At 41.3% G+C, this 12,246-nt stretch overlaps 1 protein-coding gene across 13 annotated transcripts in view; it reads right to left on the bottom strand.

Moving 5' to 3' along the window:
• CLASP2 (cytoplasmic linker associated protein 2) overlaps positions 1 to 12,246 on the bottom strand; it is a 282,235-nt gene that overhangs the window by 33,880 nt on the left and 236,109 nt on the right. For all 13 annotated transcript variants that reach the window (XM_045007895.1, XM_045007896.1, XM_045007897.1 and 10 more), the window contains 2 exons: positions 11,981 to 12,124; positions 5,278 to 5,421 (listed from right to left, as the gene is read on the bottom strand). In XM_045007895.1, coding sequence (XP_044863830.1) covers positions 5,278 to 5,421; positions 11,981 to 12,124 — 288 coding nt within the window. The remainder of the gene's footprint in view (positions 1 to 5,277; positions 5,422 to 11,980; positions 12,125 to 12,246) is intronic.

Genomic DNA, 12,246 nt, shown 5'->3' with positions numbered 1-12,246 from the left:
GAACTGGAATTAAAGTGCAAACTGGACATCATCAAATTAGGCCTGAATAAAGACTGGGAGTGGATGGGTCACTACAAAAACTAATTTCCCGCTACTGATACTCACACCTTCTTGTTAACTGTTTGAAATGGGCTACCTTGATTACATTGGCTTCATTAGCACTACAAAAGTGATTTCCACGCCTTCTTGTCAACTGTTGAGAATAGCCCACTTCCACCTTAATTGAATTGGCTCGTTAGCATTGACCCCCCACTTGATAAGGCAACTCCCATCTTTTCATATGCTGTATATTTATACCTCTCTACTGTATTTTCCACTCCATGCACCTGATGAAGTGGGTTTTGGCCCACAAAAGCTTATGCCCAAATAAATTTGTTAGTCCCTAAGGTGTCACCAGGACTCGTTGTTTTTGCTGATACAGACTAACACAACTACCACTCTGAAACCTAGCTAGATATAAGTAATTTCAGAAACTAAAGAAATAGGCATGAGATATATTACTGTTTATGAAAGTTAAGAGCACCAAGTTAAGAGAATGATCAGTTTACTTAAAAGTAATAATGCTGAGAATTCTCAGCTTTTTGAAATACATATATACACACACACCTCTTTTTAAAATAAGAACATTCTTAACTATAAATTAAGGGAGACTCCTAATTAGAAGCCCCTTGCAAATAAATAAAACCAAACTAAAAATAATAATAAAAAAACCAGTTACCTACCTTCACATAACTGTTTTTTGAGATGCGTTGCTCATGTCCATTCCAAGAAGGTGTGCGCGTGCTGTGTGTGCAGTCGTCAGAAGGAGTTTCCCCTAGCATTATCCATTGGGTTGGCTGTGGAGCTTGCGGGAGTTGCTCCTTCAGGAGGTGTATATAGGTCCCTGCTGATCCACCGACTCTTCAGTTTCTTCGGAGTACTCTGACAGAGGGGCAGGCAGATGCTTCTTGGAATGGACATGACCAACACATCTCAAAGAACAACAGTTAAGACAAGGTTGCTAACTGTTTTTTCTTCTTCGAGTGCTTGCTTATGTCGATTCCAAGTAGGGCTCCCAAGCATCTCCTAGGAGGAGGGGTTGGAGCTCAGTGGGTCGCAGACTGCAGCACTGCTCTGCCAAATGTGGCATCGTCTCTGGCCTGCTGCGTAATGGCGCAGTGCGATGTAAAGGTGTGGATCCATGACCACATTGCTGCCCTGCAGATATTTTGAATAGGTACTTGCGCCAGGAACACCACTGAGGATGCCTGGCCCCTGTGGAATATGCCATCAGCGCAGGGGCAGGTATCTTTGCCAGGTCGTAGCATGCCCTGATGCAGTCCATGATCCATGAAGAGATTCTTTGGGACGAAACTGGAAGACCCTTCATTCATTTTGCAATCACGATGAGTTGCGTTGATATCCCAAACGGCTTCATTCTTTTGATGGAAAAGGCTAACACTTGCCTGACATCCAGGGAGTAGAACATTCGCTCCCAGTTCCTAGCATGCAGCTTAGGAAAGAACACCGGAAGAAATATATCCTGGTTCACATGGAATTGTTAAACTACCTTGGGAGAAAAGGTGGGTGGGGCGCAACTGCACCTTGTCCTTACAGAAGACAGTATATGCAGGCTCAGAAGTTAAGGCCTTAAGCTCAGACACCCTCCTGTCTGAAGTTATAGCCACCAAGAATGCTACTTTCCAGGAGAGGGAGAGAAGAGATCATGTTGCTAGGGACTCAAAGGGAGGACCCATCAGTCTTGAGAGTACCGGTTGAGATCCCATGGGGGGATTGGTTGTCTTGAGGTTACAGTCTATCTAGTCCTTTGAGGAAGCAGCCAACCATAGGGTCAGTGAAAACTGACCGGCCAGCCGAATCGGGATGGAAAACCGAGATAGTGGCCAGGTGCACCTTTATTGATGACACTGACAGGCTCTGCTGTTTCAGGAGTTATAAATAGTCCAGGATAAAGGGAACTGATGATTGTAAAGGTAGTGTGTCCTTTTGTAATGACCAAATAGAGAATCGCTTCCACTTAGCCAAATAAGTGGCTCTTATTGGTTTCCTACTGCCAAGAAGAACCTTCCTAACAAGGTCTGAGCATGTGAGCTCCAAAGGGTTTAGCCATGGAGTTTCCAAGCTGTGAGATAGAGAGATTCTAGATTGGGATGCTGGAGGCGGCTGTGGTCCTGCGTGATCAAGACCAAGACCAGGACCAGGGGCAAGGTTATGGGCATGTCCACTGACAGGCCTAGGAGCATGGTGAACCAGTGTTGACGTGTCCACACTGGCACTATTCAGATCATTGATGCTCCCTCTCTTCTGACTTTTTGCAAGACCTTGTGTACAAGTGGGAAGGGTGGGAATGCATACAGTAGGTGATCCTTCTAAGGGAGGGGAAAAGCATCCATGAGCGAGCCCAGGCTGTGATTCAGGAAAGAACAGAACTGCTGACACTTCCTGTTGTGCCTGTTGAGAACAAGTCTATCTGGGGAAACCCCCATTATTGGAAGATGTTGATCACGACATCCGGATGGAGCGACTATTCGTGATTGTGAAAGGACTTGCTGAGATGATCAGCCAGCTCATTCTGAAAGCCCGGAATGTACGATGCCTTTACATGTATCGAGTGGGCAATGCAGAAGTCCTACAGTTTGAGAGCTTCCTGGCATAGGGGAGAGGAGCGGGCACCACCCTGTCTGTTTATATAGAACATCATTGTTCAATTGTCGGTCAATACCGATACACATCTGCCCTCCAGATGGGTTTGGAACGTCTGGCAAGCAAGGCGAACCGCTCTTAGCAACCTGACGTTGATGTGCAGCGAAAGTTCTGCCTGGGACCAGAGACCTTGAGTCCCGAGTCTTCCTAGATGTGCCCCCTCCATCCCATTGCCAATGCCTCCATGACTAGAGACAGCAAGAGCTGGAGCCTGGAGAAGGGTACTCCTGCACACACCGCTTGTGGGTTGAGCCACCACAGGAGGGACTCGATAACTGGAGGAGGAAGAGTGACTATCGTATGTAGGCGGTCTCGGTTTGGCCTGTATACTGAGTCCAGCCAGGCCTGTAGACCCAGTGTCTCGCATGCTGAACTACATACGTACAAGCAGCCATATGACCGAGTAGCTTCAGGCAATTTCACGCCGTAGTAGTAGGATATCATTGTAAGCCCCCTAATGGCACCCATGGTCAGAAAACGCAATTCCGGAAAGACTGCTTTGGCTTGACCTGAGTCTAGGAGAGCTCCGATGAACTCTATCCTCTGAGTGCGGGTTAGAGTTGACTATGTCACATTCAGTATCAGCCTAGGAGCCTGTCAAAAATCAACCGTACCAGGTTCACATGCTCCTCCACCTGAACTCTGGTGCGGAACTTGATTAGCAAGTAGTCTAGGTATGGGAATACTAGTATCTGTCGCCTCCTCAGGAAGGCATCTACAACCAACATGCATTTGGTGAACACCCGAGGGGCCGCCGATAGCCCGAAGGTGAGAACTGTAAACTGATAATGGGTGGTGTTGACCACAAACTGGAGGAACCGCCTGTGGGACAGGACTATCGACACATGAAAGTACATGCCCTTCAAGTTGAGGGCAGCATTCTAGTCCTCCAGATCCAGTGAAGGGATAATGGAAGCCAGGGAGACCATGCAGAACTTCAACTTTTTCATGAATCTGTTACGGTTTCACAGGTCTAGAATAGGCTTGAGCCTGCCCTTGGACTTCGGGATTAGGAAATATTGGGAATAAAACCCCTTGCCCCAAAACTCCTAAGGGACCTCCTCTACTGTTCCAGCTTCTAGGAGCATTTGTAACTCCTGTATGAGAAGTTGCTCGTGAGAAGGGTCCCTGAAGAGGGAAGGGGAAGGGGAGTGGGTGGGAGGGATGGAACAGAATTTGAGAGAATATCCCAATTCAATCATGAATAAGACACATTGATCCAAGGTGATCCAGGCCCAGCCATGGTAGAAATGGGATAGACAGCTCACGAAATGGAGGAAAGGATCTGGGATTTTACTTGGTGCATCACCCCCAGGTGCACCTTCAAAAGTTTTGCTTGGGGCCAGAAGACTGCCTCACTGAGCCCTGGCTCTGGGTGGATGAGGGCTGAGGTGGCCTCCTCCCATTATTTTTGCCCTGCTTCCTGTTGTAATCCTGTCTAGGATGAGTAGGGCAGAAGAATGGGGGAAGCTGAATTTGAAATGCTTCCTTTGTGGGGCTGGTATATGGAGCCTGAGAGATTTTAATGTCGCTTGCAAGTCTTTGAGACTGTGCAGCTTAGAGTCTGTTTGCTCCAAAAACAGCCCTGATCCATCGAAGGGCAAGTCCTGAACTGTTTGTTGGATTTCATGTGGGAAGCCTGAAGCTTGCAGCCAAGAGCTCCTTCACATGGCTATACTGGTCGACATCATGCGGGTTGCCGAGTCCACTGAGTCAAGTGTGGCTTACAATGAGGTCCTTGCTATAACTTTGTCCTCTTCGATGATGGTCCTAAACTCTAACCGGGATTCAGCTGGAAGCAACTCTTTAAACTTAGTCATAGTGTTCCAAGAACTGAAATTGTAGAGGCCGAGGACCACCTGCTGGTTGGCAATCTGAAGTTGGAGCCCTATGTTAGAGTAGACCTTTCAGCCAGAGGTCCACCTTCTTTGCCTCCTTAGATTTTTGGGTCCGACATGGGCTGTGCCAGCTGAGGATGGAGAGCTAACTCTATAAGGAGTAGTTTTAACCTAAAGTCTCTCTCCTTTTTGGTTCTTGGGCAGAACCTGGGCAGATCTTGTACCTGTCCGTCTGGTGGACCTCCCCCAAGCACTTTAAACAAGAGTCATGGGGGTCACCCCTTGGCATAGGTTTCTGGCAGGACCTACACAGCTTCTGGCATGCCCCAGTCCCCAGAAGAACACAGTCGGGGAAACCCCAACAGAAACATATCTAACTATAAAAACTACTTGAAATGCTAATTAACACTAAGTTACCTATTTACAGGTAGAAAGAGAAAGACCACTAGGGGACTGAGACAAAAGCAGCTCCAATGACTGTCATGGGCGGTAAGACGGAACTGAAGAGACGGCGAGTTGGCAGGGACCTATATACACCACGATGAAGGCATGACTCCAGGGGGCTCCACAGCCAATCCGACAGGTATGGCTAGGGGAAAGCCTTTCAATGACTGCACGCAGTGCGCGCCCACCTACTTGGAATTGACATGAGCAAGCCCTCGAAGAACAACCTATATTAAGATGAAGATGAAAGTAAGTATCAGTAGCTTCAGAGCAAAAAAATAATTGTAAATACCTGACCACCATTGCCCGTATTCCGGAGATGGTTGTGGAGAAGCTTTGTTGCTCCATCCTGAAATGTTTTTGGTAAAGCACCCAGTAACATTGTGAACTCTGGGGTATTTAGTTCAAACAGGGCAATCAGCACTGACTGTGCAGCCTAGAGCAAAAAAATATTAATGAAAACTATATGTGAATTTTTGTTTTAAAAATGTTAGATATTGAAAATTGCTTTATTTTACCAGTAAGGATTCCAGAGAAAGGAGTAATCAAAAAAGATAGCAGAAATGCAATGCTGATTTCTTGAAGTTTTTATATAATTAAAATAGGTATAAAGGTATCGGCAGACATGATTAAAAAACAAACAATGGACATTTGCTGGTCTCACACTGATGACCCTTTTACTTCCCATGATCCTCCTAGCAACAAGTTATTTTGAGATATTCTCCCAGAGTGCTTTGTGCTAGTAACAACAAATGAAATGACAAACAAAATGGCATGACGACTTAAGTGATTTTGGCATTAAAACAGAATAGTTTCCAAATGATAGAAGACTCATATTTAGCAGAATACCTCAGACATGATGGGAGCCAACTTGCTACACCTGCCTCTTCCCCAGACACTTTCTGGTGAGTTCTCAGGTGGGTTGTGACCCACAAGTTTATCAACTGAGAATCCTTATTTTTTATTTTAAAATTTAGCAAATAGATTTGTTAAGCTGGAGAACAGTAGGCATAGTTCTGTGGTCTGATCATAGGTCTTTAACTTACACTAACTTCCCCAAGATCACATGGGGAGTCATTTAACTTCTTTCTTCTTCAGTTTCCCTTATCTATAAAATATGAACAATAACCTTGTGAGGTAAATGTTTTAAGAATTAATTTAGCAGATTGCAAAACACTCTGAAGATGAAAAGTAAAATTTGAAGTATTAATATTAGAGCTTCTGGCTTGCTGCATAATTTTTCTGATTTTAAGTTTTTATTTGTTAGGCAATTTATAGATCCTCCCTGCCTTTACGAGGTAAATACTTGTTTTTAAACTGGTGTTGTAAAATTGTTTTCCTTGACTTGTATCAAAAGAACAGCTTTTTAATGACAGTAGAACGTAATTAGTTATGCAGTGTATTTGTTAGCTAACTTTTTTAGCTGATTTAGTATCATTTACACAATTTAGTCAATGCTGATTTGAGAGGCCAAAAGGTTTGCCAGTGTGGCAAGAGGCCAGTCACGTATCAATGAAAGGTGGGATATTGTTGAATTACACAGACTTATTTAATACTTTAATCTGGAATCAGCTTCATACCAGAATGAACCACTTATATCTAGCAGCTCACCAACAAGGTCTGTCTGCCATGTGCTGGACAGAACCAGTGTCTAATGCTTGAATAAATGACAGACAACTTGCTTAAGTACCAAAATATTTAAAGTAATTTAGAACATTCTTTCAGATATTTCTCTTTTTCTCTCCAGAGTAATAAACTGTAGCAACTTTAAGTGGACGGCTAACACTGAAAACATACATCAGCACATATTCATGTTTGTGTTTAAATGTAATTAAGTAAAATATTAAAATATTAAACATAAATTTGCTGTGAACAACTGTTCTTCACTGGTGAGTGGCTACATCTTTAAACCTCTTTCTCCTTTCTGTCCTAGTCTCTTCACTTCAATGCAATTTGAGTTAATAAAAACCAAAGGGAAATTGACAGATTCATCAACTCCTAACTGGTTAAACTTACAAATACAGGGCTAGTAGTAATTCATTGATCTCTTTGCCAGTTGAGACATAAATCCCCCCAGAACTCTAAAGTTTCCAGATTGTACCTGTAGCTAATTTTATATGTAACCTTGAGTTATTACTGTCACTCTTATCTTCTCTCTCTTCTCTGTTGTATTTTAAGCCCTTACCCCCAGGCATCATTCAAAATTATTTAGAATTTAAGCTTTCTGGGGTAGAAGTGTATTTTATACTTGTACAGAGCCCATCACAATAAGGCTCAAATCCTGCCATCTCGAGGTATCGCGGCTTCTAATTATGCACATTTTATGTGGACACTGTAGGCGATTCTGAGAAGTAGCATGTGTCAACATGTTCCTATAATTGGGGGTCAAATTGAGAAATAAAAATGGTATTCCCAAGGTCTGCCCACAAATGAAGTTTTATTTTTGTGTCTCAGGTGGAGCTACATTCACAGCAGATTTTTCATTCAAATCTATTTAAGTGAAAACCATTTAAAACACAGTTTAATGTCAGGATACCACTTTCGAAGATTTACTGGTGTAATCTTGACGCTCAGGACAACTGGCTATTGCAAGTGGCTCTCCGACGGTAACAAAAAGTAAGATGAGAAAATGTAATTACATGAAGTATTCCAGATGATAAAGCTTATTGGCAGCTCCTTCATGATTCAGTTACTTATTGACATAAGAACCCACACTAGAGATTTTAATCATCAGATAAGATAGACTACCATGTGCCTTACTACTTAAACTTCACTGACTTAGGTTAAAGAGACCCCTGAATATAAAGCTCTAGAAAAGTGTTATCAGGTCTTGAAAAATTCACTTGCGAAGGGTGAATATGAAACTTCTCTGGACAAGTGTCACCAAACCCTACAGAATCTTAAGCTTTCATTTAAAAAAAGATGAAGTCCAGGTTTTTCAAAAATGATGCCTAAAGTTAGGTTTCTAAATAATTATTTATGGATCTACTGTATGGTCACTTCTCCTGAAAAAAAAATCAGGCACTTCGGGCACCTAAAATATGAACATAGGAACCTAACTTCAGGCACCCGTTTTTGAAATTATTGGCTTATATTTCTAGCCTTCTGCGGTTGTGAAGTTAAATTCCCAAATGTGAACCAAATGCAAAGTGAATTAATGCCGTCTCCTTTAGTCAGTAGTCTGCTCCTGGACCTCTCATGCTTAAAACTTTGCCAAGCTAAAGTAGAATGAAAATTGACCAGAGTCTGATCAGTTTTCACTAATGTTAAGAGTCCTGTGTGCAGCTGTGAGATCTACAAGAATAAGGTCATATTTCATTCTGCTGGTGCTTGAAAGCTCTGAGCAGAAGCAGAAGCAAGCACTGGAGCTAGCTGATGCAGAAGAGCAATCAAAAAAGAAGGCTGGGATGGAGTCAAGAACTGCAGAATCCCACCTAGGCTTGTAACAACTAAAGTTCTGGGGAGAAAAGACAGCAGGAGAGGAGAGAACCAGAGCATGCATGTCTTTTCTTCCCTTCCAGCAGCCTGAGGAGTTTATAACTGATAACGTAAGCAGCACTAACACCTAAACAGAGGCAAATCTGAAAGATAATTAGTATTATGAAACACCACCTAGGAGGAATACCATCATAAACTTCCCCCTTACAAGAAGCTAGAGGGACTGGCTTCTCGTTTGGGCGGTGCCTATGGACAGTAAGACCCCCAGTGTTTTGCATTAGTTTGTGACTAGTAGATGTCTGATATTTTCAAACATGAGAAGTCAGAACAGAGAAATACTGTAGGAAGATTCTGGAGGGAGAAGCAGAAGAGAAGTGGTGAGAGAAAAATACTGAAGGGGAGGTAAAGAACACAGTATAGATAAAGGGAGAGAGAGTTGCGGAGGAAAAAAGTAAACAATAAAGATAACTCAAGATTAGACACAGTATGATCTATTATAGTAAGAAAAACGAAGTTTAACCAGGAAGGGAAATAAAAACAGGAACCAAAACAAGTGAGATGAAAAAAGTAGGCTTGCTGAACAATACTTGGAGATTATATTACAGTAACTCCTTGCTTAACGTTGTAGTTATGTTCCTAAAAAATGCGACTTAAAGCAAAACGATGTTAAGCAAATCCAATTTCCCCATAAATATTAATGTAAATGTGTTAGCATTAAATGTAATAATTCTGAATATTCTTGTTATCCATATAAATACCCAAGTCATAGAATCATAGAAGATTAGGGTTGGAAGAGACCTCAGGAGGTCGTCTAGTCCAACCCCCTGCTCAAAGCAGGACCAATCCCAACTAAATCATCCCAGCCAGAGCTTTGTCAAGCCAGGCCATAAAAAAAAATAAAAAAAAAATCTCTAAGGATAGAGATTCCACCACCTCCCTAGGTAATCCATTCTAGTGCTTCATCACCCTCCTAGTGAAATAGTTTTTCCTAATATCCAACCTAGACCTCCCCCACTGCAACTTGAGATCATTGCTCCTTGTTCTGTATTCTGCCACGACTGAGAACAGCAGAGCTCCATCCTCACTGGAATCCCCCTTCAGGTACTTGAAGGCTGCTATCAAATCCCCCTCCACTCTTCTCTTCTACAGACTAATAAACCCAATTCCCTCAGCCTCTCCTCATAAGTCATGTGCCCCAGCCCCCTAATCATTTCCCTTGCTCTCCGCTGGACTCTCTCCAATTTGTTCACATCCTTAATGGGCTCTAGCTAGTGTTATAGTGTAACTAAGTTACAGGAGAATAAATTTCTGAAAATGTTTGAAAAAATATTTAAAACTGTCAGACACAGAAGGGGTTCACATGTAGTTCATTTAAAAACAACTGCTGGACACCAGCATATATCATACATAATTAGAAAAGGATTCAAATACCTCAACTTCTACTAAAAAAAGACTCCCTCCCCTTTTAATCATAAAGTTAGTTTAAAAAAAAAGGGGGTGCGTGTGTGAGATAAGCAACTTAAATGAAGTCTTAATGGTTAAAGAATATTGTGCTTGTCTGGAGAACACCTGCTTGACCAACTTTGTGCCATATACTGCTATACATTTTGATGACTGAGTAGATTGATGAGATCCTCTTCACTATTTTAAGGAGCAGTTTAATTCAGATGATTGTCCAGTAAATAGGAGCATTTTGTTAGACTCCCTCACATCCTTCATTTTCAATATCTCCTCATTCTCAGTAGCTTAAAGGACTAGGAGTTTAGCATGATCTGGGAGGACAAGGAAAGCTAAGAAAATGGATCTGAAGAAGAGTCTGGGCAGGACTGGTGCAACAGGCAAAGTACATGATTTTGGGAGCAGTGTTTTGGATAGACTGATGGACAATAAGGCAAGTAGGGATAGCTCAGTTGAGTTGATAAAGCCTTGGACAAGACTCAACAATGGGAATGGCAAAGAATGATGGACTTTTTTGAGCAGTTGAGAAAAAACAGGATTCAACAGTTACTATAAGTGGAAAGGGGGGCAGAAGTGGAGAGAATGATTGAAAGAGGACACCAAAATTAAGAACATAATGTGTAAGTTTGATATTCAATTAATACAACACTTGCCTTTTAAAAAAAGTTACTTTCCATTTTCTTGCTAAATGATGATCCAGTTCAAAGAGAAACACACTAAGTTTCCTTAAGTTTAGCACCAATTTTTGTTTGCACGCAACGAATGAAGTTTCTTTTTACAGACTTTGTGAAATCTGCTCTTTTTGTAATTTTGTATACTTTTACACACTTGTAGTAGAAAAATGATACTAAGACAGTCAGGGCCAGAGGGACAAGGATGATGGTGGAGTTGCTAACAGGAGTAGAAAAGGGCCAGTTTAGGAGAAATTATTTTAATGTAGGTTAGTAATAGATCCACCATGAAGAAAAAGCTAGAGCGAGCAGAGGTAGATCTACAAATGATCAGCAAAGAACAGATAATTGTAATCATGTGATTAGATTATATCTCCCCAGAAAAGACAAAAAAAAGAGAGAAAGAGGTGCCAAGTTCTAAGAGAGGGAGAAGCTGTCAAAGGAGTGGTCAGAGAATTCTCTAAAGCCTGTGGTGGGAAGTTGGTATAAAAATCTCAAGAAGAAAGGAGTGACCCAAAAAAGATAAACAATACAGAATAATCTGTTAGTGAAAACCAAATCTCTTCTTTTTAATCAATTTTTTTACTGGGAAACATAACTCCCTCTCACTTCCTGCAAAAAATCTCTGTAGAATGTGTATTTTAGTTTTCCACAGCAAATGTTACCAACAGTAGCTTCTGTATGAAGAGTTCTTTGATGCCAAAGTAGTAGTTTTATTAAAATGTCAGCTTCCTATTGTCACCAACTCAACAATTACTCCTTAAATCTTTTTGTCAAATACAAAGAATGTGTAAAACCAGATGCAAACATCCAACCAGATGAACTATAATTTTAGTTTCTTACTCACTCCTCCTGTGATCAATGTATTATTACTGGGACAGAAGGTGGCCCTTGTTGGAGTAATATTAGTTAAAGCTGTCTAGAGAAGGCCACTTAAGTAAATTTTACTGTCATACAAAGTGTTTTAAACAATAGTATTCCTTTTACCCTAATATAGGTTCATCCCAACCAGCTAGAATATAACTTGCATTGTCTAGAGCTTTAAATTGTATTAGTTATAACATTTAAGCTCAAATATTTAAAAAAACACAGCTCTCTCTTAGTCTAGATAAGGCTTTATTTTATCTATTTTGACACTACATGCTTTAATTTAATCTATGTATCGTGAAATGGAGTAGGTTCTCCATACCCTTAAAGAATGAACCTACAGAGAAATTTTTGTAGGACTCCTTTGCTGGAAAAATTGTCTTAAATTACAAAACCCTAAGACATTTTTTTTTGTTAAAGCATTAGTTAGGAATATGGTGGTAACCCACATACAAATAGCGCCTAACTCTGATAGGACAATCAGAATAAGTTTCAGCTTTAAAAACTACTGAAGAAAAACCCTGAAAAACTAACTATATTTTTTAGCATGAATGGACATACCTTCCTAACATCTGAACTTTTTGGTTCTGTTGTCCAGGTGATGATCCGAGATACTGCCAGCCTAGTTTCACTTGAATTTACGAAATCCCCTGGGTCCATCTGCTGTGCAAGAGTCTCTATGTATTTAAGAATTGCAACTTTAACCTGCAAAGGTAAGCAGAGTCAGGTAAATAGATAAAAACAAAAGTGTGCTGTAAATGTGATTGTACTCAAGAAACAGGGTTCTATTTATTTAGAACAAATAATCCAGAATGGCTAACATAATG

This window comes from Mauremys mutica, chromosome 2 (genome assembly GCF_020497125.1).
Source record: "Mauremys mutica isolate MM-2020 ecotype Southern chromosome 2, ASM2049712v1, whole genome shotgun sequence".
In the NCBI taxonomy this organism is placed as follows: Eukaryota; Metazoa; Chordata; order Testudines; family Geoemydidae; genus Mauremys; species Mauremys mutica.
This window is presented reverse-complemented; position numbering and strand designations above follow the sequence as displayed.